The sequence below is a fragment of the Podarcis bocagei genome (genome assembly GCF_964188305.1).
Source record: "Podarcis bocagei genome assembly, chromosome: 1".
Taxonomy (NCBI): domain Eukaryota; kingdom Metazoa; phylum Chordata; class Lepidosauria; order Squamata; family Lacertidae; genus Podarcis; species Podarcis bocagei.
Window position 1 is genome coordinate 32,407,041 of NC_138125.1, and position 27,781 is coordinate 32,434,821.

At 43.0% G+C, this 27,781-nt stretch overlaps 1 protein-coding gene across 1 annotated transcript; it reads left to right on the forward strand.

Annotated features, from left to right (window-relative positions):
* Positions 1-33: 33 nt before the first annotated feature.
* Positions 34-27,767, forward strand: NEK9 (NIMA related kinase 9). The gene is made up of 22 exons (XM_081172778.1): positions 34-354; positions 2,483-2,660; positions 3,340-3,395; positions 5,510-5,580; positions 7,933-8,038; positions 8,700-8,831; positions 9,423-9,533; positions 9,922-9,986; positions 10,288-10,338; positions 11,320-11,512; positions 12,419-12,563; positions 13,129-13,329; positions 13,943-13,989; positions 15,140-15,295; positions 15,663-15,771; positions 16,278-16,439; positions 17,556-17,726; positions 17,905-17,967; positions 19,251-19,441; positions 23,484-23,645; positions 24,393-24,605; positions 25,375-27,767. Exons 1-22 carry the CDS (start codon positions 166-168, stop codon positions 25,495-25,497), a joined length of 2,895 nt encoding a protein of 964 aa, XP_081028904.1. The 5' UTR covers positions 34-165; the 3' UTR covers positions 25,498-27,767.
* Positions 27,768-27,781: the final 14 nt, after the last annotated feature.

The following is a 27,781-nucleotide window of genomic DNA, read 5'->3' on the forward strand; positions in this document are numbered from 1 at the left end:
GAGCCCCGTGGAATCCGCGGCAGCGTCTGAGGCCACAGCAGGAAGCTGCTGCTGCTGCTGCTGCCCACCGTCTCCCTCGCAGCAGCGGGGCCGCGGCTGGCGCTCGAGCCCTGCGGCAGGGAAGCCTCGGCGCCCCTTTCCTCAGCCCCAGGGCAGGCAGCAGCCATGTCTCTGGGCGAGTACGAGAGGCACTGCGACTCCATCAACTCCGACTTCGACAACGAGTCTTCCGGCAGGAGCGGCCCCCGGCCTGGCCCTGTCCTAGGCGGCGAGCAAGAGGAGCTGCATTATGCCCCCATCCGCGTCCTGGGCCGGGGCGCCTTCGGAGAGGCCACCTTGTACCGCCGGACCGAGGTAAATCTGCGCCCGCCTCCGCCGCGCCCCGCCATTCTTTCCCTCCTCCTCCTCGCGTTGGCTGAAGAGGCTCCCCTGCTACCCCGTAGTTTGAATCCCAGCTCTAACCCCGCGAAGGAAGGCAGCATTATTGGGCACGAAATGCTCCTTAGATAGCCACCCCCTCGGGGTCACTGATATATCCTGCAGATGTTCAAAGACGCCAGAGACCCAGCCAGGAAAGCAAGCGAGCAAACTTTGGCCATGCATCCAAGTAGCGTCTTCGCGAATACTTAGGCTAAAGTGTGAACAGTTCTTCAGGGGGGTTGTTCGCAAAGGAAGACACAAGTTAACACTTCGGAAATCACGAAGTTGGAAGGGATCGTGGGGGGTCATCTAGTCTAACCCCCTGCAATGCAGAGACTCTTTTCCCCAAGGTGGGGCTTGAACCCACAATCCTGAGATAAAGAATCTCATGCTGTACCAACTGAGCTATCACAGGAGGGTAAACGACAAAGCAGTTCTTGATTCTGGAAAGTGTGAAGTAGAAGAGAGCCCCTCAGAAGACACATTCCTCTCTGATAGGGGTTGATCAAATCAGGAGGGTGCTTAAGCAAAACCCAGGAGCTTCTGTTGCCGTTAATTTGAACTGGGTGCAATTAGGGCTAAATGACACTTGTTGCTAAATGCCTCATTGGAGTTGTGCGATTGATTCTTTAACTGAAAATGTTATCTGGTTAATCTGGATATTCATAAGGAAAGGTGTAAACACTTTTTCTCCTGGCCCATGATCTCAACTAAAATTGAAGCTGTTGTTTGGCATGGGAGAGATGCTTCCATTGATACCATTTGTTAATTCCCAGTTCTAATTTGGCACTTGGAAGCTGATGGAATTTGGGTAGCTGAAAATGAAATGTGGCACAAGGATGTAGTGGTGATATTTCCTCTCAAACAGCTTCCTGTACAGGGATAAAAAGAATGACAGGATGGAAGAGGGAGAAGGCAGCTGTAAAGCTGCATCATATTTCTGCAAGGATATGCCAGGCATATCATTTACAGTGCACAGAGGCTGATAACAAAGGAAAGTCATAGACAGAAAAAACAAGCACAACTTTTCAGGAAAGTGTCTTACACAAGGTTATAAGTGTCGCACCCATATAGACACTAACCTTTGCAGAGCTGGTGAGTCAGTGGTAGAGTTGCCATGTGTTCTCTTTTTCCAGGACATGTCCTCTTTTTCAGGGGTGAGATTTGAGACAAAATGCATTTATTTGCTTTGAAAAGCCATCATAGCATTCTCTTTTTTGCTCTTCAAAATATGGCAACCCTAGTCAGTGCTATATAGATTGTGAAAGGGTACATCTATCATTGGCTTCCTCAGCAAAAAGGCTAACAGGGCCCAGTTAATTTAAAGGACCCGAAGATGTGTAGTTGTGGTTTTTGGAGGTTGAGGTAGAAATGCCCACTTCTGTCACTTTCCAGAATATCAGCCAAACTCTTCCCTTAATACATTTCCATTTTATTAATTGTTTTGCATCATTAACAGTGGTAGGTTATTATTTCTTTATTGATTGACTTAATTTATATACAGTACAGTACTGCCCTTCAAAGATCTCAGGGCAGTTCACCAGCATTTCCTGTGCGGAAAAGGAAACTTTATGGCACAGTTCAGTCAGTGATATATTTTTAATATGGCATTACAGAGAACCTGAAGGCCCCTGATCACAGATTCTGCTATAGCTTCAGGGAGTAATAGACTAGCTAGATAAAACCATAGAATGATCAGGAATCTGCTTCAAGGATATAATACTAATTACTCCCAAGTTTTTATCTCATTTTTAATATAATGTTGTTGCTGGAATATCTGACAAGTCCTATGAGCTAATCAATTTCTGTTAGCAAATTTAGACAGTGTTTGTGTGGAGTTGTGTAGAAAATAACAATAACCTTTCTTCTGAAAAGTTTATGCTATTTGGTTATTATTCAAAAGGAAGAGAGTGTTAGTTGTAGATAGTGATTTTTGGCATCAGAAATAAGGAAATGCCCATAGAGAATTTTTCAGACTAAATCTGAAAGTGAATGCAAAAAAGATTGATACATTGTAAGAAATTAAACGTGCATTTAGCTAACTAGATTTTTTGTATTCCAGGATGACTCACTTGTAGTGTGGAAGGAAGTGGATCTTACAAGACTGTCAGAAAAAGAACGCCGTGATGCTTTGAATGAGATTGTTATCCTTGCACTTTTGCAACATGACAACATCATTGCCTATTACAATCACTTCATGGATAACACTACACTTCTGATTGAACTGGAATACTGTAATGGTGAGAACTCTTGTCTTGTAAACAGCAGACATCTCTTCCATCTTAGGTTCTGTGGGGGAAGATGAAATGCAGAATCACTTTGTCTTGTTTATAGATGGCAGGCTTTAGTGACAGTTCTAACACAAACCAGAGTCATCTTGGAGAACTGCCACTTACGTTTCGCAGATACATATTCTAAAATGTATTTGTGGGAAGAAGAAACTTCGGAAGCAGAAATAGCTAAAGGAAAGATGAGGCACTAAATGCTCAGTAAATCAGATACAAACCTGCAGAATCTTGCAGGGGAAGCCTGGAAGAGGGCATTCTTTGTGGCAGCCCCTAAGTTATGGAACTCCTTCTCCACAGAGGTGCATCTAGCAACTTAATTATACAGCTTTCAGCAAATAAGAAAGACACAATTCTTTGCCTTGGCCTTTGACACCTGAGATGTGCATTTTCAGAACCCACCCTTAAAAAAAAGAAAAGATTGTGATTATATTTTTAATTATAAGTTCTTAAATACTTTTAAACTCCATTTTGGATTGTTGTAACCTGCCTTGGGATGCTTAGGGTAAAGAGCAGGTGATAATCATAATAATGAAAAAGCGTGGGGAAATGGCAAATTCCTGGAGGATTTCTGGTAAATGCTAATAGAACATTTACAATCGATAGGTAAAGCATTTCTCTCTTTTAATTGCAGGGGGAAATCTCTATGATAAGATCCTGCGGCAGAAAGACAAGTTGTTTGAGGAAGAGGTAACTTGAACAAACTGAGAAGTAACAGATAAGAGTTTAGTACTGTTTGATGTGCTGCATTTTCCCAGTGTTTATTTCATGCTTATTGCTATAGTATTAGCAAATTGCATCACTTGTGCCAGGAAACAATTAGCCTTTTCTTGGTGTTCTAGTCTTGAACAGAACACTTTGATCCTTCGTTGTTGATCACGTAGCAAGAATAAAGATGTTACGATGGTACCTCGGGTTAAGTAGTTAATTTGTTCTGGAGGTCCGTACTTAACCTGAAACTGTTCTTAACCTGAAGCACCACTTTAGCTAATGGGGCCTTTTGCTGCTGCCGCACCGCCGGAGCACGATTTCTGTTCTCATCCTGAAGCAAAGTTCTTAACCCGAGGTATTATTCTGGGCTAGCGGAGTCTGTAACCTGAAGCGTATGTATCCCGAGGTACCACTGTACTTGGGTTTCAGTGGTGTCGAAGTCTTTTGTTCCCTGTCCCCATGGAATGGTATTCTTCTGGGATTGTTCATTAATTTACAGATAATCTTGTAGAACGTTGCATTTTATTTGTAAATAAATAAAAAGATTAATTAACTATTTTACTTTTTAAAAAGACTTAAACAGTTAGTGTAATTTTGAGAACAATTAAAAATAGCATAGAAAAGTGAGCAGCAGAAATGCAGTGAAAAACTTCTTTAGTAGCAGAACTGTTCTTCACTGTATGACAAGAGTACAGTTAGGGAGCAAGCCTTACTTGGGAAGGGAGCTCCAGGGTGTAAACACAACCTTTGTAAAGATTTTACTCCTTTCTCTAATGGTACTTGTCTTAGTAGATGAGGGCATGAAGAACAGGGTTGTGCTTAAGGACCTTGTGGAATGGGAAATTACACATGGGAGGAGGCAGAGGGGATGCCATGCCATGGTAATTAGTTCTGTGATTTCACAGTCTTTATCTCTTTTTAGTTTTTTATTTTGGCCTGATGTTCAGCCCATATTTTTAAATATGGCTTGTAAGTAGTGCAGTAAGTGTCTATCTGTAGGATTCTCTTGCAGAGCAATCCCTGTGCATGTTTACTCAGCACTAAAGCCTACTGTGTTCGGTGGCACTTACTGCCAGGTAAGTATATACAGTCATACCTCGGGTTAAATATGCTTCAGGTTGAGTGTTTTCAGGTTACACTCCGCGTTACTTCCGGGTTTCGCTGCCCGCGCAAGTGCAGTCTCTCAAAATGACATCACGTGCATGCGCGGAAGCAGTGAAACGCAATCCTCGCATGCGCAGATGCGCAGTCGCGTGTTACGTTCTACTCAGGATGCGAACGGGGCTCCGGAATAGATCCCGTTCGCATCCAGAGGTACCACTGTATAGGATTGCAGCCTTAGTTATAACTGTGGTTAGCTATTATTACTAGTTAGCTATGATTACTAGTTTTCTGTAGGTTGCCCTTGGCTTATTATTAAGAGATTTAAGAATCTGCATGACTACAATTACACAGCAAATCGTAGGATAGCAACTCTAATGTAGAAACTGGTTATTCCTGCCAGTATGCTTAGAATTCCAAACTTGCTCTTCCATTCTATATTTTTTAAAAGGAACAAAGGTATTTACATTCTTCAATATCTTTAATCTAATTGTTAAATTTGGTAAGTAGAATAATACATGCAATTACTGATTTTTTATTTTTTTTATTTATAAATTTGTTAGTCATCTTTACAGCAGTTGACAGTGCAATACTTTGCATGTTTATTCAGTAGTAAGTCCCAGTAGTAAGTGTTCAGTTGGGCTAGTAAGTGCATCTAGAATTAGTGCTCAACATTATTTAAAGCATTCTAAAAACCATCATATTAAAACAATTTAAAAAGCTAAAACTAAACTCAAAGGCATATAACAAGTGTTTGTAACTGACAGATTCTGGCAATAGCCTTTACAATTAAACATTTTCATTTGCTGGCATAAACTATATCGTGAAGAGACAAGCACTTGTCATCTTACACCATGGAGACTACGTTATCCTGGAAAGATTACACCTTGAAAAATATCTCAACACTGAGTTGTTCATATTGGAATAATAAAATTATTTTTCTAGAATAAACTTCCTGAAGTGTTTCCCGTGTGAACTCTCTTTCTTTGCAGATGGTAGTGTGGTACCTATTTCAGATTGCATCAGCAGTGAGCTGCATCCATAGGGAAGGAATCCTTCACAGGTAGGTGTGATTAATGAAGCTTGGGCTAACTTGTGGCCTAGTGGCTGAAGGTAAAACATGCTTGAGAGTATTGATAGCCTGCTGCTGCAAATACCATTTTAGTTAGTTTTTCCCTTGCTGCATTTTTTGAGCATCTACAGTGGTTCCTTTTTAAATTGTCTGTTGTTATTTTTAAATATTTTGCTAATAGCGTTTTATTTTACTTGGTATTTTATTCTAATTGGTACTTTTATTGTTGTTAACTGCTTAGGGCATTTGATATGATGACAGGGAATAAATATTTATCATAACAAATTGTGGGCGGTATTCAATATGCTTGTTCTATCAGTGAAACTTCCCCAGCTGTCCATGTGAGCCTCCCGCATGCTCCCTAAATCTGTGGGTTCCTCCAACCCACTGGAGCAGATTGGGGAGGGCACTGGGTGCATGTGTGGGGCAGGGAGTTCTGTTACGCAAATGGAAATCCTTGTGCTAATGGAACAAGTGCATTGGACACCATCCTAAATGTAGCGTAAAGGGAAGCAATCTGATTTGCTTCACTCTTCTTAGCACAGAAATTGGATTTCCTATACTACAGATAACTTAATACCCTAGTGCAGGGGTCTGCAACCTTTAAGACAAAAAGAGCCACTTGGACCCGTTTCTGAAAAAACAACAACAACTGGGAGCCGCAAAAACATTGCAACATTTAAAACAAATATAACCCTGCATATATTGTTTCTGGCCTTAATGCTATATATACAGGATCGTGCAGTCAGCTGTCAATCTCAAGAAAAAAGGACAAATTAATAGCTAATTAAAATATTTAATTTACAACCAGGTAACCAGGTTAATGGGACTTTTGCTCCTGAACCTCAGTGCTCAGTGTCTGCACATCAGGGCTGTAAGACGTCACCTTCATTTTCACACAGGCTTGCAAGCTGTCATCTGTGAGGCGTGATCGGTGTTTGTTTTTAATATAGTTCATGTTGGAGAAGACCTGCTCACATACATATGTGGAAGAGACCACAAGGGCCATCGAGTCCAACCCCCTGCCAAGCAGGAAACACCATCAGAGCACTCCTGAGATATGGTTGTCAAGCCTCTGCTTAAAGACCTCCAAAGAAGGAGACTCCACCACACTCCTTGGCAGCAATTCACCAAACTTTCACCAAACTTTCCCCTGCTTAAGTTTAAAAAGGGGCTTCAAGCAACTAAAAAGGGGCTTCAGGCAACTAACTCCACGTGGAATTCCACGCGACCGCGACTGCATAATCAATGCCACAAAATGCCAAAGAAAATTAACCAGGGCCCCAGTGAACCATAAATCATAATCAGTGCCTGATGTAAATAATAATTAATAATGAGGGCCCAATGTCATCCTCGTCATTATAAAAATAATCCCTCTCTTCGCGCCGCCCAGCCTCCCAAGAAAAAAACCCCACTTCAAACGGTCACAAAGCACAAATTCCACGCGACCGCGACTTGCTATGCCCAATAATCAATGCCCCAAAATGCCATAGAAAATTAATCAGGGCCCCAGTGTACCATAAATCATAATCAGTGCCTGATGTAAATAATAATTAATAATGAGGCATTCGTCATTATAAAAATACCGGGCGGCAGGCTGCTATCCGCAGCGTGGGGAGCCTTGCCGGGAAGTCCAGCAAGGCTCCCCACGCTGCGGATGTCTGCCTGGCGAGGGGGGCGCTCTGCTTCAGGGCGCCCCGCCCGCCGGGCGGCAGGCTGCTATCCGCAGCGTGGGGAGCCTTGCCGGGAAGTCCGGCAAGGCTCCCCACGCTGCGGATGTCCGCCGGGCGAGGGGGGCGCTCTGCTTCAGGGTGCCCCGCCCGCCGGGCGGCAGGCTGCTATCCGCAGCGTGGGGAGCCTTGCCGGGAAGTCCGGCAAGGCTCCCCACGCTGCGGATGTCCGCCGGGCGGCAGGCTGCTATCCGCAGCGTGGGGAGCCTTGCCGGACTTCCCGGCAAGGCTCCCCACGCTGCGGATGTCTGCCTGGCGAGGGGGGCGCTCTGCTTCAGGGCGCCCCGCCCGCCGGGCGGCAGGCTGCTCACCTCCGCCCCTCGCCTCCGCCCCTCGCCTCCTCCCCTCGCCACCACCCCGGAGCCGCAGCAAAGGCTTTAAAGAGCCGCATGCGGCTCTGGAGCCGCAGGTTGCCGACCCCCGCCCTAGTGCAGTCTTCCTCAACCTTGGTACCACCAGTTGTCGTAGGGCTACGAAAATCTGTGACATCAGGTGTGGAGAGGAATGAGTTAAATCCTTTCACAGTAACATTAATAGAGGAGGAATAGCAGCATACTGAGTCCTATACCTGGTGACTGGAAGAACTACATCACTTTAATGCTTCTTTTTCTAGAGATATAAAGACACTGAATATCTTCCTCACTAAAGCAAATCTTATAAAACTGGGTGACTATGGTTTGGCGAAAAAGCTGAACTCTGAATATTCGATGGCTGAAACAGTGAGTGTCTGAAACTTTAATGTTTCGATAGACTAATTTACCTGTACCTGTCTGGGATTTTGTGAGCAAATCAGGAGCTTGGGGTCCTTTGATGCCACTTAATGCTGTTTGCTTCTTTTCCTACTCCACTTCTGAATTGTCTTGTTAGAAATATAATACATCCTGTTACTTTGTAACCTGCCATTAGCAAATATGTATTCATTCAGATTTGCAACCCTTCAGTTGGGAAGGGCAGCAGATCCAGCCTCCGTGGAGCATTCTTGTAAGTTACCACTACTGCCTCTTTCTCCTCTGCATGCCCACAGCTATGCAGTCTTGCTGTTGCTGCTGCACCTGTTTGTCACCCAGAAGCAGGTGGCGTGGGCATGCAGGCGGTAGGTGTGCAGCAGAGGCAGTGGGAGGGTTGGAGTGGCATTTTCTGTTCTGCCTTTAGTGACAAAACAGTCTTGGGCCAGCCCAGAAAGAGAATAGGTCTTATAATCCAGTATTTAAGTTTTTACTTTGCATGCTGAAACACAATATAAGCATGTTTGGGAGATGGGTGTTCTTATATAAAATGACTAGAAATTAGCACTTGCAGGGAAAACAATGAACTGTGTCTGATCTACTGGTATCAAGGAGTTGGGCAGACTATCTCTAACATTTTTTCTCTGTTGTGCAGTTGGTAGGAACCCCGTACTATATGTCTCCAGAGCTCTGCCAGGGAGTAAAATACAACTTCAAATCTGATATCTGGGCAGTTGGTTGTGTTGCCTTTGAGCTCCTCACACTGAAAAGAACTTTTGATGCAACAGTAAGTCACACCTTGACTGGTCACTAACGCTACATAATTTCCTTTAATGTTCTGTGTGTGCTTGAGAGAGTGAGAGGGAGCCGCCAGTTGTGAAGAATGTGTTACAGTGAGAGCTGTAGGTCAGTTGGGTATTGCCTGTTCAGGGATGATTATCATTCTTGAATTAGACCCACTGAAATTGATGGACCCAGATAACAAGTCCATTGATTTAAGTGGTTCTGAATATGACTGACTTGGCTATCACCCGGTAAATTGTCCCTTGCTGATGTTCTGAGTCTATCTAGAAAGTGTATAGGAAGCTGTCTTCTACTGAATCATAAAGTTGCTATGTGTAGCTTGGTATTTTCTATGCTGCCTGAAAGTGGTTGTCTAGGGTTTCAGGTAGGAGTCTTTTCCAGCCTTACCTGGAGATGCTTGAATTGAATCTAGAACTTTTTGCATGAAAACTAAATGTTCTGCCACTGAGCTATGTTCCAATAGTACGTAACATCTGAAACAATCAGAGAGAGAGACTATAATGCAGATCCACAGGACATTTTCTTAAACAGGTTCTCCAGATGCACTTGAATGATCACACTATTTCCTTTCTAGAATCCCTTGAACCTCTGTCTGAAGATTGTGCAAGGGAACCGAGCAATGGAGGTAGATGCCAGTGTTTATTCTCTGGACCTCATCCACATGGTCCACTCCTGCCTTGATCAGGTTGGTGAGATACAGTTTGCTTTCAACTTTGCTGCCTCAGTGACACAACTTCAGAGGAAAGTGGGGTAAATGCCTTGTATTAATTACAAGACTAGATATGTAAGTTTCTGGGCATCCTTGTGTATGGGCTCTGCAGAATGTGTGTTCTTGGCTGCCCAAGATCTGCAGCAGCTTAGAAACTGTTAAAATACCTTTGTATTTGAAGTGAAGAATCTACAGTGACCTTTAACTTGACGCTTTCTGCTAACTTTAATATTCCTTTGGTTCTCTGTGTATTGGGGAAATGGGTAAAGACCATAAGAATGTGTTTAGTTAATCTGCCCTGAGACTTAATTGTTGAAAAATGATCCCTTTCCTTAGGGAGTGACCTGTCACTCACCTCTTTCAGGATCCTGAGAAGAGGCCGACTGCTGATGAGCTGCTTGAGAGTCCCCTTATCAGCAAGCACAGGAGGTAAAGAGTTGTACATTCCTTGGACGTGAACAGGCCATGTTGTTTGGGAGAGATCTACAGAATCTTGTACAGCCTACTAGTCATGTCAATGCTTCCCACATTCATTCACTTTGGCCATTGACTGATGAGGCACATCTTAGAATCATAGCATTGGAAGGGACCCTGAGGGCCATCTAGTAGGATTAGGTAGGATTCTTCTGCATGGCATTTAGTGTCTGTTAAGCCTGTTGGAATCCCCTGTCAGAAGTGCTGTAATAATAGATGGTTGCTATTCTTCTTATTGGTTTTTTTTTCATGGCAGGGAGATGGAAGAGAAAGTTGTGCTGCTTAATGGCCCAAACAAACGACCAAGGTAATGGAGTGTGTGTTGTACAGCGGAATTAAAGGAAGTAGGTCCCTAGACGTACTCACCCTTACGTGATTGCTTCACACTTTCAATGTTATCTTTTAGGTAATGCATGAGGCTACCACCTTGCTGAAGCTAAGCGGGTCTGAGTCTGGTCTGCACCTAGATGGGAGACTACCTGGGTACAATGTGTACACTGCCTTGAGTTCCAGAAGGGAAGAAGGCAGCTTCCACTCTTGTTGTAAACTGTGCCCATTCTTCCCTACAGATTTGAATTGGACAGCATCCAACTAAGCAGTTCTGCTAATGCAAGGAGTTAGCTGCACAGTGGAACTTACCTGCCCACAACTCTTCCTGTTGTGACACTTAAATCTGTTCAGGGGATGCACAAGGAGAAGGTGGGGAAATTCCATTGTGCAGCTAAAAGTCCTTGTGCGCAGCTAGCAGAACTGTTTAGTTGTATGCCACCTATTGACTTGACACCAAACTGCACTTAAAAATACTGCATTGCTGATACTACTACGTTTTTTTCTTCTTAAGATAAAAGCCATTTGCCATGGAAGATTATCCTTCATGGAATGCTGTAAATTTGCCTGTAACAAAATGTTGATGTTCTAAACAAAGTTGCTGAAGAGTGCATATTTTTTTCCATTTTTAACTGAAGCTTGCTCATGCCACTGTTTCTGGAAATTCAAAAGCCTTGCTCAAGTCATCAAATTGGATTCTGATCTTTATTTGTATGCAGATTGGAGTAATCTTCTTCAACCTTTGTTTATCTAGCCCTAGGTTCCCTACCTTTAAATACCTAATGCTTTTTATGTGGCTTCTGAACAACACAAGTACCACTAAGGCTTATATAAAATGTTTCTGCCTGGAACCTGGAAATTTAATTTTCTTCCAGCTTGTCTTCTATTTCAGGGCTTCTAAAGCTACTCATGCTAACACTGATGACTCTTCATAACTCCATATTGACCTCATGTTTTACAGAACAAGTACCATGAACGAGGCTCCTATTGCTGTGGTGACATCACGCACAAGTGAAGTTTATGTCTGGGGGGGTGGGAAGTCATCCCCTCAGAAGCTGGATGCCATTAAAAGTGGCTGCAGTGCACGACAGGTCTGTGCAGGAAACACCCATTTTGCAGTGGTTACAGTGGAAAAGGAGCTCTATACTTGGGTGGTAAGTGAAGTGTATGAAAAGTACTTTGGAAACTTGGATAATGTATGAAGGCAGTGCAGAATGGATCTTGCATGAGTCATATTTAAGGTGTTGCATCATTACTGATTGTCAGTATAGTTGGATATTCTTAGTTAATAAGTTGCGAAAAGTTGTAAGAGGTGTTACTCCCTGTTAGGATATTTCCGTTCCACCTTAAAAGGGAGCAGGCTTTGTGAGTCACAGAGTCTGCATATTTCCTGTTCAGAGGAAGTTTATGTTTTGTCTATGCTTTCGTTTCTCTCTCTGTGCCTGAGACATCAACGCAGGCAGTCATGTTTTCTTTGTTCTGACCAACGCTGAATAAAGTTGTAAATAATGCTCTCCTGAGTGCATCTTTCGCTGTGCGAATTCTGCTGATAGAGCGTGCACCAGCTCTGGAATGTGGCAAGCTATTTCTAGAGCTCGTGTCGCTAATTGAATGATACTGCGTGTCTACGGGAGATCGATGGATCGTCCGGAATCGACGTGGGGCCTTGACGGCTGATGTCTCCCTGGCAGTATCCCAAAACTCCCCATTCAAGAGTTTATGCTGCTTAAGTTCAAGGTCTAAAACATGCACAGGGTTTTTGTTTGTTTGTTTGTTTTGCTTTCTGTATATGGCAGCAGTTATTTCACCTCCAGGAAAATGCCCCAAAGGTTCAGACAAGTGCAGCAACACCCTATAACATGTGAGAGGCTGTTGCTGAAAGAAAAACAGGGCACTCTCCCCAGTGTGTGCATGAAGGTGTACATGGGTCTCTCAGGATCCCAGTTGAAGTATATATAGTTTGTTACTTGGTTCCTTCACATCAGACTTGCTAATAATGCTCCTTGGAGTTCCCAGGATGCATCCTTTACCATCCTTTACCATGCTTCTGCATATTACAGAACATGCAAGGGGGCACCAAATTGCATGGCCAACTGGGACATGGAGACAAAGCCTCCTATCGGCAGCCTAAGCATGTGGAAAAACTGCAGGGCAAAGCCATTCACCAAGTGTCTTGTGGAGATGACTTTACTGTCTGCATCACAGGTAAGAGACAGGTAAAATGTACCAGCAGAAAAATGGTGTGGAAGAACTCAAATGCTATCTTGTTTTTGTTAAATATGTTGTAAACCACCCTGTGGTCCTTGGATGAAGGGTGATGCATAAATTTAATGGATACATAAACAAATAACATATGTATTGGCTGAAAGAGAAAATGACCTTTTTCTGGCAAGAGAGCATGAAATATTATAGCATAGGTAAATACAGGGAATTGCTGTACTGCTGCTCTGGAATTAGTGCAGCTTCCCAAGATCAATATTTATTTTATGTTGTTTTAAACATTTGTATATCACAGCATAAAACCAATATAATAAACCACAAAAAGATGGGGAAGAAAATATGTTTCACAGTCAAAAAAGATTCTGCATGGTACCCTCTGTGATATGCATACACAGTGTAGATAACATTTAGTGGATGCAGGGCACATTAGTCCAAGCATGTAATTGACCCAGCTTGATCTAGATAATTAGATAACATAGTAGTCTGGTTTCCCTGTGTTTGAAGGAGTCAGAATCTCTATCTTACTCATTTGTCCCTTCCTTTCATGTAGATGAGGGTCAAGCCTTTGCCTTCGGCTCAGACTACTATGGCTGTATAGGTGTTTCCAAGGCATTTGGTTCTGAGGTTTTGGAGCCCAGGCAGCTGACCGTGTTCCTCAGCAACCCAGTGGAGCAGGTTTCTTGTGGAGATAACCATGTGGCTGTGCTGACCCGAAACCGAGAGGTCTACACATGGGGCTGTGGAGAATACGGTATGTGGCTTTCTATCTGCAGTCTCTAATATTGGCAGTAGAGACTGAGGCAAAATGCACACAATAAGAGTCATTCAAAGGAAAAACATGCATGCTCCTTCTTAAGTTTCATTTTATATGGTTGTGAACCACTTAGAGGTTTTCTTAAAATCAAACGGTATAATTTTTGTGTGAAATAAAAATGTAACTACAGTATAATCACAGGCAATTGTTTTGGTAACTGACCAGTGACAGATCTAACTTCTACTGTTATGAAAGACATCAGATTAAATTGGGATCCTTAATTCTGGAAAGATGGATGGTCATATCTATGATGTTGGATCTGTGAACATGAGAAATGAGGCAGCCCTGTTTCCTGCTTTAAATCTGAAAGTCATTATCTGTAATAGTGTCCTTCAGCCAGGGGCGAAACTAGGCTTTACTTCACCCAGGTCAAAGATCCAGTTTGGCACACACACACCCATGCATTGTGTACACAGGCTTGGAGCCTCAATGGCGCCCCTCTGGATGCTTCACTTGGGGCAAAACCCCCAATTCCTCCCCCCCCCCCACCAGCTATGGCACTACCTTCAACACTAGGAAATTTCTCATTATTGTCTCTACTCAAATGCAGGTCGCTTAGGTTTGGATTCAGAAGAGGATCACTGCCTCCCACAGAAGGTAAAACGGACTAGACTTTTGCCATACTTTATGGGCTTCACACAGGTCCACTGTGGCTCTGTTGTGGGGTATGTCCTCTCTTAAGACAGTTTTCTAAAGCTATAACAATTTTAAGACCACAAATTTAGTACAGTTCAATAATTAATAGGGATAAGCTGGTGGAAGAAAGTAATTCTAAGATTGCTTCTTATTGCGCCTAAGATTTCAGACTAAAACTGCAGAGTGGAAGAAAAGGAGGACCTTTTCTGCCTCCCCACTTCCAGCTACTCTCTGAAGACTGGAGAAGAGACCCTCTTAAGACTATTAGGGAGGTGGGAAGGGGAAGGACTAGACCAGGGGTCAGCAACCTGCGACCCACGGGCCACAAGCGGCCCATGGGGGTTGTTTAAACGGCCCACGAGCCGCCTGCTCGGTGAGTCCCCGCATGCTGCGCTAAACCTGCGCAGCATGGAGCAAGGACTCGCTTCCACAGCGCCAGAAATCGTGTCTGCACATGTGCAGATGCCAGAAATTGCATCTCCGCAGACGCAATCCAGTCCCCGGAGCGATCTCAGTGGGAGTGAACTGGCCCAGGCGAAGTAAGCCTTGCCGACCCCTGGTCTAGACCATGTGAAAAATGAGCATAATATTTTAGTTTCGGTTCATTCATTTACATCTTTGTATTCTTGTTATAAAAGCACCTAGACATTCTGCTGTTGTGTAGGTTTATGGCTCCATTTAGCTCCAACTTTCATATCTCAGTTTCTAACTCTGGCACCACTACTGAGGAGGCACCCTGCCTGGTTCCTTGTTGCTTCACTTCTTGCAGCAAGGGAACCACCAGAAGCCCCTTGGTGCTGGATCTCCTTTTTACCTAGTCCAGATATTATTATATTTGGTCTTCACTTAGGAACATAGGAGCCTTATCAAACCAGGTCGGAGTATTTGTCCAATTATTTACTCTTGCTATCAGCAGGTCTCCAAAGTTTTAAGCAGAGGTCTTTCATGTCACCTGCTACTTCATCCTTTTTTTAAAGTGGAGGTTCTAAGGATTGCATTGGGACTTCGTACATACAAAGCATCTACTCTGCTATTGAACTAAAATTTCTCTTACTTGGTGACTCTGCAGTACTCTGTTGCAAGGATCATGTATCATGCTTCTCCTCTATAGGTAGAAATTCAGAAGACTTCCAATATTGTTTCAGTCCAGTGCGGCAGTGATGGAACCTTCCTACTCACACAGGCAGGCAAGGTTTTGGCTTGCGGTCTGAATGAGTTCAACAAACTGGGCCTGAACCAATGCACTTCAGGGATCATTAATCACGATGTGAGTAGTAATTTTCAAATTGTGTCGGAAATAAATTTCTGGAAGTAGCAAACACGTATCTATTAATAAAAATGAATATATTTTCAATAATCATTAATAAATGAAACATAACATATTTATTGAGTACTAGGTTGGAGCCTTAGAAGGAAAAGAAAAACTAATGTGATATACCACGCTTGGCAGTAGGCTGCTTTCGGTTTTGTGTGGTACATTCAGCTACAGGTTGGGTGTATTTGAGCAGTCTGTACAAGAAAATAGAATTTGATCTAGGCAAAAATGGTTTGCTTTGGAAGGTCTTGTATGATACTATGGCTTAGTGAAGCACCACATAGATAGATTTGTTGGACTTTCTGCTCTCTTCCCTTAGGCTTACCAAGAAATTCCATACACCACCTGCTTCACTTTGGCCAAGAAACTCTCCTTCTACAAAGTTCGCACCATTGCCCCAGGAAAGACACACACAGCTGCCATAGATGGTGAGATCTAATCCCATTCTAATTGTATTGTATTCTTACAAAATAAAATCTGTAAAATACTTGGGGTGGGGGGTGCTTAATGGCCCAAACAAACAACAAGGGTAATGGATTGAGTGTTGAAGAGTGGAATTAAAGTATGTTTCAACATCAGAATCTGTTCATCACATCCCTCGCGAACATAGATCCATTTGCGACTGGAAAACATTGTAAATTAATAAAGTACATACTTGTTAAAATTAGTGCACCCTTGCATTTAGCACTGTATTTTAAATCTGCTGTTTCAAAATTTAAGCTCTACAAACGATTCAAGGTTTATTGAACAGGACCAATGCTGACTTTGAAATTAGTTTCTTTGTTCCACATTAGTAAAAAAATGTGAAACCTGAAAATTACCAGTGATGTAGCAAACCCAACTATCAGATAAAGAGGAAGCCTGTCTGGTTCTCCAGTAGAGCTTAGCCACTGATGTGGTATCCACAATGAGCCTTGTTCTTCCTTTCTTTCAGAACGGGGTCGTTTGCTTACCTTTGGCTCCAACAAGTGTGGGCAGCTGGGTGTTGGAGACTATAAGAAACGTCTGGGTATTAATCTGCTAGGAGGACCTCTTGGGGGGAAGCAGGTCATCAGGGTTTCCTGTGGTGATGAGTTCACTATAGCTGCTACTGATGGTGAGTGTTGGTGCTGGTGAGTTGGCCATGATTTTTTGTAAGCAGCATCTGCAGAGGGCCAAGGGTGGCTACCTGCAATACTGGAGGCGAATAACATCCCAACTGATTTGCATTAGAGGAGAGGAACTTTGCTGTCTAGCAATAATGGTAGTAAAGCAACACAAAACATAATGTTCCTGCAGGAGTGCCATATGCTGGTGGTTGGGAACCTCTGGCCTAAGTAGGCCTGCCAGACCTCTCCCTTTGGTTTGCCAAGCTGTTTTGTGCAAGCTACACGCACCTGTCAAACATCCGATGACCTGTGATGTCAGGTGTGAGGCAGTAAAAGGGATATCTAATCTTCATTCTAAGCACTACAGCACTAAGATTGGAGATAAACCCTCTGGCTACTCATTGACAATAAAAGGCAGTCTTTCCCTTTTCTGCCCCTGTAATGCTGGGGTGAGGGTAGAAATGCTGCCTTCTGTCTTTTACTGTTAAGAAATAGCTCTGCCTGATCTTTATCTTCATATCTTTGTGCAAAACAACATATATCCAAGATTGGAGATAAACCATCTGTCTGCTCTTTCTCTAAAGAACAAGTAGAGAGCCTATCTCCAACCTTAGTGCTGTGGTTCTTAGCACTAACAAAGGGTGATAAGATCCCTGATCTTCTGTTAAATTAAGGCAGAGGGATCTTTCCAGCCACCCCTTCCAAGAACTGGAGTGGAGATAGTTAGAAATGCTGAGTGTATGTGCATGCATGCGTACCTGGTGTGAGAGTGCATGTATGAGTATATTACTGCATGTATGTACATGCATGTGAGAAGTTGAGAGGTGTCTGGTGTATGTGTTTCAATGGGGGATTAGAGGTACAAGCATTTGTCTTTTCTGAGGAGTTCTTCCACCCACCCACCATTGGAATGACGCTCCCAGAATACTGGGCAAGTGCCAGTCTGGCCCCTCGCGGAAAATAGGTTCTCAACCGCTGTCTTATGGTGTTCTTCTAGACTGCATTATTAAAATTTCAACTAAAGGTGAGCCATTTGAGTGGAATGAAATGCAGCTGTATAGGAATCCTTGAAAGGCAGTTTGGAGTGTTTGACTTGAGACTGATAACACTTTTCTCTTCCCCAGATAACCATATCTTTGCCTGGGGTAATGGTGGAAATGGCCGTTTAGCAATGACACCAACAGAAAGGGCTCATAGTTCTGATATTTGTACATCATGGCCTCGGCCCATTTTTGGTTCCCTGCATTACGTCCCAGATTTATCTTGCCGTGGCTGGCACACCATCATAATTGTTGGTGAGTATTAAAAAGTTGGGAAACAGGAGCCTACTCAGGAATGCTTGTCTTCTCTAATCATAAGGGAAATGTAAAATGTAACAAGTTCACTGGAAGAGTAGGCGATAACCTTTCTAAGGAAATAGATCAGCATGTTTTTGGAATCTTCATTGAGAAAATTTTCCTACTTTCTCTCCAGAAAAAGTTATAAATTCTAAAACCATCCTCCGCTCCAGTAGCAGTGGCCTCTCAATTGGGACTGGTAAGTAATCAGGCTTTTAATAATAGGCCAAAGCTGGGAAAACACCAACTAGGCTTTAGGAAGGAGGTGGGAGGACTGTAGGACCCTGTCAGAGCCCTCATGCCTCCTTCCCCAATCCCAGTTCCTTGCTTACCCGGCTTTGGGAAGGCAGCATGAGGGCTGGGCGGTGTGTGTGTGTGTGTGTGTGTGTGTGATGTTGCCAAGAGCCACCAAAGAGGCCTTAATGGCTGCATGTGGCTCTCAGGCCATCTTGCCTGCTGCTTGATGGACCAAATGGGCTGACTCAGTGTACCTTCATTCCTATCTGAAAACCTCATCTTGACCTAGCCCATTCATTTCTTTTTTAAAACTCCTCTGGTAGATTATTCTATTTTTGTAGCTTATTCTCCCCCCCCCCCCCCCATTTCATACATCGGAGAGCACAAAGGTTCTTTTCCTTGACTAACCTGGTTCAGCCCACCTGGTTGAATCAGGATATGGAGAACTAGTCTAAGAAGATGGATAAGTGGTATTGCCAGAAAAGAAAAAGATGGTGAAAGTTAAAGTTGGGGAAGAGGCACAGAGCTGATAAAATAAGTCTCTTCCTATTACGTTTGAAATAATAATAGTTTGTAGACAAATGTCTGAGAATATATAGTAGGTTTATCTATCACAAAAATCCAGTGTGGTGTAGTGGTTAAGAGCGGTAGACTCGTAATCTGGGGAACCGGGTTCGCGTCTCCGCTCCTCCATGTGCAGCTGCTGGGTGACCTTGGGCTAGTCACACTTCTCTGAAGTCTCTCAGCCCCACTCACCTCACAGAGTGTTTGTTGTGGGGGAGGAAGGGAAAGGAGAATGTTAGCCGCTTTGAGACTCCTTCGGGTAGTGATAAAGCGGGATATCAAATCCAAACTCCTCTTCTTCTTCTAAGGGGTCTGCGTTTCCAGAAAGTGGTAACTTTTGGCTCAGCTTAAGCTACTGTAAGTCCCCAGTGAATTAGTTTCTTTTCCCCTCCATGCCCCCCACAACCAGTGTATGGACATTAATATAATTTATTACAATTGCCCAAAATTGTGTGTCTAGTAAAAAATAATTCCAAACCTTTTGGGGGGGGGTGTATGTTCTGAATATGCCCAGGATCCTATGTGAGCTGATGTACCTGATATCTTGTTTACTGTTGGATTATCTTCTCTTTGCATCACCATTCTGAGGTCTGACAAGGCCTGCATTCCCAAGGCTGAAAATGCTTCTGAGCGAACAAGGGAAATATTTAAGGATTTTAATACTCTACCCATTTCTGCTAGTGGCCCAAAGCTCTACAGCTGAAGGAGGAGAAGAGGAGGAAAGTGAGCGGGACTCTGAGACCCCTGACCCCAGCAGAGGTTTCCGAGGAACCATGGAAGCAGACCATGGGATGGGGGATCGGATTAGTGCAACAGAAGCAGTTGCAGACAGCAGTGCTGCCAGTAGCTCCTGCCCTAGCTGGTTACGCAAGGTAATTTCTGTCTCACATAAAGCAAAGGGCGTACAGGAAAACTGAATAGCATTTTTCCAATAAAGGTGGAGGATTTTTGGGTGAGAGGTTTCTCCTTGAAGTTTAGTTGAATTTTAGAATCATAGAATTGTAGAGTTGGAAGGGACCCTAAGGATAATCTAGTTCAAGCCCCTGTGGTATAGGAATCGCAACTAAAGAATCCCTGATAGGTGCCCATCCAACCTCTGTTTAAAAATTGCCAGTGAAGGAGAGTCTCCCACTTTCTGAAGTCGTCTGCTCCTTTTTCCAAATAGCTCTTACTGTCAGAAAGTTCTTCCGAATGTTCTTTTCTTGGCAAATCATAAAAGCACCATGGTAAATTTTACCTCTATTCCGGAATCACTTCTAAGGGCGTAGTTTGAATAGCTTTGTAGGTGCGGCTTTTCAGGTAACAGACTCACTTCAGAAGAAAGAAGAGAAACCTTGATTAGAAGGATGATCGGTTTTGAATTCCAAACCCATAATTTTACAATGTATACCACTTGGAGTGTTTTGTGATTTAGCAGTGAATAAATATTTCTACTTAAAACAAATAAACAAGAAATGGGCTCAGAAATCCAGATTCAAAGCTTGAGAGATTGAGATTAAAGTAGAAACCATTTTAAACTGTCTTTGGCATTTTGTTTATATTTTTCTTTTCATGATGTGCTTTTTTATCATTTTGTTTATAAATGCCCTGGAAGCTGATGTTGAAAGTTGATATAAAATTCCTTTTTCCCATTCTGATTAGCTTCTAGTAAAAATAACTGAGCTGAAGCAAGTTAAAGCTACAATATATCCCATCTAGCCTTTTGTATCAATGAGATCTCTTTTTATCCAGTACCTGTTCCTTTATACAGTCATACCTCATGTTATGTTTGCTTCACATTGAGGCTTTTCAGGTTATGAACGCAGCAAACCCGGAAGTGTTTACTTCGGGGTTCGCCATGCGCACATGCGCAGAAGCAACCTGCATGCTTTGCACATGCACAGAAGCGCTCTATTGCGCTTTGTGCATGCGCAGTAGCGGCGCTCTACTTATGGACTTTTTGGGGTGTGAACGGCACCCTGAAACGGGTCACATTTGTAAGTAGAGGTACCACTGTACAGTTGTGCCTCGGAAGTTGAACACCTTGCAAGATGAACATTTTGGCTCTCAAACACTGCAAACCAATTGTTCTGCGTTCTTTGGAACCCGGACGTCCACCGTTCCTGCAGCCAATTGAAAGCCACGCCTTGGTTCCCGAACGTTTTGGAAGTCGAACAGACTTCCGAAACGGATTCTGTTTGACTACCGAGGTACAACTATAATGCTAAAAAAGGTTCTGAAGCAGTTAAAAACATAACCGTTCCAGATAATTTTCCTTAGTTTATAGATAAGGTAAAGGGACCCCTGACCATTAGGTCCAGTCATGACTGACTCTGGGGTTGCGGCACTCATCTCGCTTTATTGGCCGAGGGAGCTGGTGTACAACTTCCGGGTCATGTGGCCAGCATGACTAAGCCGCTTCTGGCGAACCAGAGCAGTGCACAGAAATGCCGTTTACCTTCCCACCAGAGCGGTACCTATTTATCTACTTGCACTTTGACGTGCTTTCAAACTGCTAGGTTGGCAGGAGCTGGGACCGAGCAATGGGAGCTCACCCCATCGCAGGGATTCGAAGCGCCGACCTTCTGATCGGCAAGTCCTAGGCTCTGTGGTTTAACCCACAGCGCCACCCGCATCCCTTCTTATAGATAAGTACCAAACCCCTAAAAAGCAACATAGAAACAATAAATTAGTTTTGTAGGACTGCACAGATTAGTTCATAATGTGTAGGATACATTTTGTTGACCTCCCTTGTAAAATTGAACAGCAGGATAAGTAAGTGAAATGCAAGTAAAACTGGCAGAGCCTAAAATTTACCGTATTTTTCGCTCTATAACACGCACCTGACCATAACACGCACATCGTTTTTAGAGGAGGAAAACAAGGGAAAAAATATTCTGAATGAAACAGTAGACGTATCATTTTTGTGCTTCATGCTGTGGCCACAGACATGTGATCTGATGGTGAATTTGGGGTGACCCAATGCAAAAATCCTGAGAATCCCTGTAACCACTTTTTTGCACCATTGCAGCCCCAGGCGTGATTTTTGGGGGGCAGGCTGTAGCCATGGACATGCTATGTGCTCTGATGGTGAATTTTGGCCCAATGCAAAGATCCTGAGGATCCATGTGGATCCATGCTTTGTAACCACGTTTTTGCACCATTGCAGCCCCAGGCAACAGTGGGTGCGTGATTTTGGGGGGGGCAGGCTGTAGCCATGGACATGCTGTGTGCTCTGATGGTGAATTTGGGGTGACCCAATGCAAAGATCCTGAGGATCCATGTGGATCCATGCTTTGTAACCACATTTTAAGTGGGGAGGGAAGGAAAAACACAGAAGGCTAAGAATGCAGGAGAGGGCTATAACGTGAGGAAAGGAAGGCAAAAGTACCCCCACCCACCCACACAAGCCAGCCAGCGCTCTCTCTCTCTCCCTCCCTCCCATCTGCATGTTTTCCGGCTGCCTGATATTTATTTTTTTTAATTGCCTTGACAGAAGAAAGCATTTTAACTGCATTAAGAACTATTTAGCAGCGAAACCTAAGCTTTGCCATCCCTTAAGAGGTACACAACACTGTAATCTTCCAGATCACATGAATTTACAGGCAAAACACTGTTTAAGGATTTCATCCTTTTAAATTGAAGAAAGCATATTTGAATGCTGTGTGTCCCCAAAAACAAAAAGCAGGAAGTCAAATCAGAATTTTAAGCTGAACCTGTAATCTCTCTCCCTTCACAAACATTGTTCCCTCCGGAGCACAGAGAGGAAAGCAGACACTCTTCTTGCCTGGAGGGGAGGGGCTTTCCCTGCTCTTTGTTCCGTTTCAGCAAACACAGCAACGAAACAGAGCGGGTGGGCAGTAAGACCCTGAGGCAGAATGCAGGAAAGCAACCACTTCCTCTTCTTGCCTGTAGGGGAGGGGCTTTCCCTGCTCTTTGTTCCGTTTCAGCAATCGTGAAGCCCGATTTGATTTTTGTCTGATTTTTCGGCTCCAGGGACCACACATTTGCTCCATAACACGCACAGACATTTCCCCTTCCTTTTCAGGAGAAAAAATCTGCGTGTTATAGAGCGAAAAATACGGTAATATCAGCCCATCATTGCTGCAATATCAAAGTCTGTCTTTCACAGATAAATCCACACATATCAGAGCATGGTTTGCCATTGTTGGACAGCAGTCTATTGTAAGTGCCAATGAAACAAACATTATGAAATCTGGCAGTCATTTGCATCCTGACACTGAACAAAGCTTATCCACTGAATCATCCCAAAGAAAATATTATTGGGGCACAAACCCAAACTATCAAGATTCTGCCTCAAATAGGCAGGTACAGCTCATCAGTTCTGCCACTTCTATTGAATTTAGTCTGTCACTGAGAATAGAAGGATACATATTGCAAGAACACGTAATTTCTCTCTGTTACATTCAATGACCCATGCTATATTTTGGGGGAATAGCACGAAGACAAGTAGAACAGAAAGGAGACAGGCTCCAGTGTTTACTGGAATAAGATGTTTATTTAGCTCAATGTGTTCCAGAGACAAAACTTCTTTGTCAGAAGCTATAAGCAAAGATAAATATAAGAATAAAGGACATTGTTATTGCATCATAAAATCACAAAACCTTGTAAAAATTAAAAATACCTAAATTCAGAAAAACTAAAGATATAAATCAAAAAATTGTTACACTCTTAACAAAGTTTGGAAACACGTGAACTGTGCATCAGTAAATCTTAATAAACCTCCACATATTTGACTCTTAGAGCCATTATCTGCAGTGTGAATCACACTGTGGCTATTTTCTGAACAGAAAGAGAATGCCACCTGTGTTCCTTTTTTATATTCCTCATATTGCAGCAAAGGTAGATAAGAAAGTGAAGAAAATCTGACATTGTTCATTCTCTCTCTCTCTCTCTGTTTGTGTGTGTAACCAGGAGCTGGAGAATGCAGAGTTCATCCCCATGCCTGAAAACCCCTCTCTGGTGAGCCTAGCCTCTTCAGAATCTGACAAAGAAACTCTTCCCTACAATGAGCTCAAGGGACTGCACTTGGCTTCACCCACACATGTCGATAACAAGTCTGAAGCAGGGTCTTGGGTAATGTAAATTGCTAAACATATGGAACTCTTCAAGACAGTTTGGGGCTGATGGTAGAAATAGGATGCAAGGATAATAATTCAGACTGGTATAAATACAGACTGTACATGGGAAAGAGAGATAGTACATAGGAGAGGAGGTAGTCTTTTCTTTTCTGAATAGTGGATAAGAGTGAGAAATTAATCCCAGCAGCAAGGAGACAGATGGCTGAGAATTATCTGAAACTGATGCTGTTTAAGGGCTTCATGATTTAATTTACCTCGCCCTAAGGAGCACCTTTGGTAAGGCACTTTTTTACCCTTCATTTCAAGAAATCCGATTGTGGTTGAGGAGGAGAATTAAAGAAAGAAAACATCTCAAGAAACAGGTACAGCTGTGGGAAAGGATGTAGTCTTAACCTACCCAGTCTCAAAATAGAATGCATATGACATTTGCAGCTACAGATTTGACAATGATTTCTCTATGAGCTAATATTTCAGTACATCACTTATTCAAGAATTCTTCTTCCATTATTTAGTATTAAATTCTTGGTACTTTTTCTCTCATCTTCTACCCATGGCTTACTGCCATGGCCTGGGCAAGTATAGGCTTTGAAAAAATTTCACATTGTACATACAGGCTGAGTTCTTTAAAAGAGGGCCCGTGGATACAGAGTACACATGTTCCACGGGGCCTCTTTTAAAAGACTCGCCCTGTATATGTACATACAAACAACTAATTACCAAATCTCCTGTCTTTCTTGTGCAGCGGCAACCCTTGGATTCAGCAGAGCCCTGTAGTGGGCAGAAGACATTTGGGGTACCAACTGCATGCAAATGCAGTTTCCTGCAGACTGAAGTGGAACGTCTGCATGGCTTAATATCAAAGTGTTTGGCTGACCAGCAGATGCTGCAGCAACAAACCAACCGTCTCAGTGCCCAGCTCCAGAGTCTCTCCAGGAGGACAGAAGGGTCACAGCAGGTAAGGTTTCCACTGTGAGAAGGATGACATATTAAATGCTGGAGTAATTCCAAATGTTCCTGTAGTTCCTTGAAATTGGTGCTGAGATCTAGATTAAGAGACGTTAGGCTGTAGCAGCCAGTTGATAAAGTTGGATGCAAGCTAACAGAGACACAGAATGTGTGGCTTATACTGCAGTAATCTAGTAGCTTCAGACAACCTTGGGCTTGTTGGATTTGTGGCTAGGAAGAGTTGACTGCAATATAGTGATGACTGTTTTGTTGGAAGGCTGGAGGATGCCTGACTCTACATTTACCAGCAGCATTTGGGGATGCTAGTGTTGGCTTAACCTAGAAACAAATGGGGTCTCTCTTACATCACTCCACTTTTATTTCTCTTCCCCTGCCTGAAGACCCCTGGAGGCTGATAATGTGGGGAAAGTTGATTATTAAAACACACTTGTTTTTCCTTTCAGTTGGTTGGTCATCCCATGTCTGGAGTGTAACTTGAGCTCTGTTAGCTAATAGTAGAGGCAGACTGCCCCCCATAAATATGTTCCAGATTAGCAGATCTCTGGGAAGCAGCAGATTTTTTAATAACACTTCCTTGGCAGCCTGAGCAGATGGTTGTTCGACTCTAAACCTCACTTTTCTATTCTTTGTACATGTGTGCAATAACCGAATGCAGCAGACATGGTTTAACTGAACAGCCAAGTGACAGAGTTCATGTGCAATATATAATGTGTTTCTTTATTATATCAGGAGTAATTTTTGTTTATTTGTCTGGGCAGCTTGAGGCTCATTCCAAAGCCACACAAACATCCAAGGAAGAGATGGAAGCAGATCCAAAGCCTGACTTGGATTCTGACTCCTGGTGTCTCCTGGGAACTGACTCATGCCGCTTCAGCCTGTAGTCTTTTAAGTTCACTGGAATCTATCCAATTTCACAGCACACTAACTTGAATGAAGAGAGCAGGTTTCCTGGCTTCAGGTCCTTTGTGAACAAGAAGGTCAGGGTCTCCACAGCGTCCATGTATGCAAGAGGGGAAGCTCCTCCCTAAGCTATGAACCTAGGAGGACATTTAGAGAAAGGCAGAGCCCCAAGTTCAAGCCAGGGTCTGTTCAGACATCAGCAGCCTGCCCTCTCTAAAAATACGTTATCTCAGTCTGCCCTTGAGGTCAGGTAGCCACACTGCAGGAATGGCTCCAACAGCATGTCCTTAACCCCCCCCCCAACTTTGCAAAGGCAGCATTGAGCCCTGACACATCATCTTCTGGCGACTGAAAAAGGAAAGAAAATGAATACCAACAATAACAGTCAAGCTGTAATGCTCCAGGTTGCTTTCAGCCTAAAGTCAAAGGGCAGGACATCAGCTTTGTAGGAGGGGAAGCATTGGAAAAATACTACTCTGAAGGTGGAAGCAGAGAAAATCTGTCTTTCACTGCAGATGCATTTCTGGTTATATTTCCTCCAATCTGTACAGAAAGTGTTTTTAACTTTTAACTGAAGGGATGTTAGGGAGAGGATCTCTGTCACCCTTTTCTTAGCACTTCTAGGTACGGTTCTGATACATATTTTTTTTAATGGCTGTATTTTCCAGTTATCTAAGGAGTCTGTAGTTCTAGAGTTCACAACAATTATTTTTCAAGCCAGCCAAGGACTACGTGAAATTGAAATTGGACACACAACTTATTTGCTTCTTCTTCTCGTCTTAGTTTGAGTACTGGAGTGAGTTGTTGAAAGCCTCTTGGCTTTGCGCCCCTTCTGCAAATCAGTATTTTCATTTCCTGTCTAATTAATTCTTGATGAAGCTGGAAGAAAGCAGTGTCAGCTTTAATAATTTATCCAAATAAATTACTTAGAACGATAGACTTGGTAGAGTTGGAAGGGACCATGAGGGTCATCTTGTCCAACCCACAACCTTGAGATTAAGTCTCATGCTCTACCAACTGAGCTAGCTTGGCTTGTAATAGACTAACATATACCAATTCAAAGCTTTCTAGATTAATCAGTTCTAAACTGTATATAAAGGAACTCTGAAGATAGGGTTTCTGCTTTTCACCCTAAAAATGAAATTGATACTTTCGCTAAATGGTGTAATTGGCATAATTGTGATTCCTGGGAGCCACTTCTGCATACTCCCCACCCTGGAGTGGAATTCCCACTGTTCCTTATTTAAGAAAATAATACCCTAATCTAACTTTCGTGTACAGTTACTGTATCTATTTTATCTTTTATTTGCTAGTCATAGATGGAGTTTACAATCTTCCATTCACTTTTCTCTAATATCCCCTTATGCACTTTTCTCTTCTAGAACTATTATCAGACTGATAAACATTTTCTGGCTGGAAACAGGTGCTAGAGTATCCTACCCTAATAGTTCCATTGTTGAGGAGTTACCTGGTTCTTCTCCAAATACTGTCTTGGAACTGACTTAGATACCATTTTTTTCTTCTGTTCAGCCCCAAGAATAGTGTTGGTATGCCTTTCCTTACTGTTGGTGGAGGAAGGAGAAGAGCTTGAATATAAAATACCAAATGAACCGTAGGTTATTGTGTTATTTGCTCGATAATCTTGTCTCCAAAAGTATTGGAGCAGTTTTATTATTTTTATATGAGAATGCTGTTGTGGCTGTAGAGACTGTCCTGTTATAAAGTAGGAACTAAGAGAGAATGAACTAGCACTCTTGGATATTGTCCAGCAAGGAATTGCTGAGCAAATGGGAGTTGCTTCGTGATACACGTTTGGTAAGTGAAATGCACAATTTCCCCCTTGGATCTTGTGGAGTACTAGATACTATAATGAGGATGATCTGTGCTCCACAGCAATATATGTATGTGCCTTAGGATTCACGCTGTTCAAGCTGTGCCTGTTACAGACCATAATATATGCACCAACCCTGCTATGCAACCAAAGAAGCAGTTTAAACACATATCGTGCCCTAGGCTAGAGGGCAAATGGGCCAGGTGTGCCTTTGAGCAGTTTCAGACCCATTTCTTTCAGCAGTGCTAGCTCTGTAGATGTCAGTCTCTTGCTAGCATTGCTGTTAATTTGTTATAATGGAATGTGAAACATGCCTGCACTGACACTCTAGTTGAAAACTAGTTTGTCATTATCTATTTTTTGAAAGGTTCAATGGTGGAATGGTTTGACGTTTTCTGTTTAAATAAATGTTGACACTCATTTGCCTCGTGTGT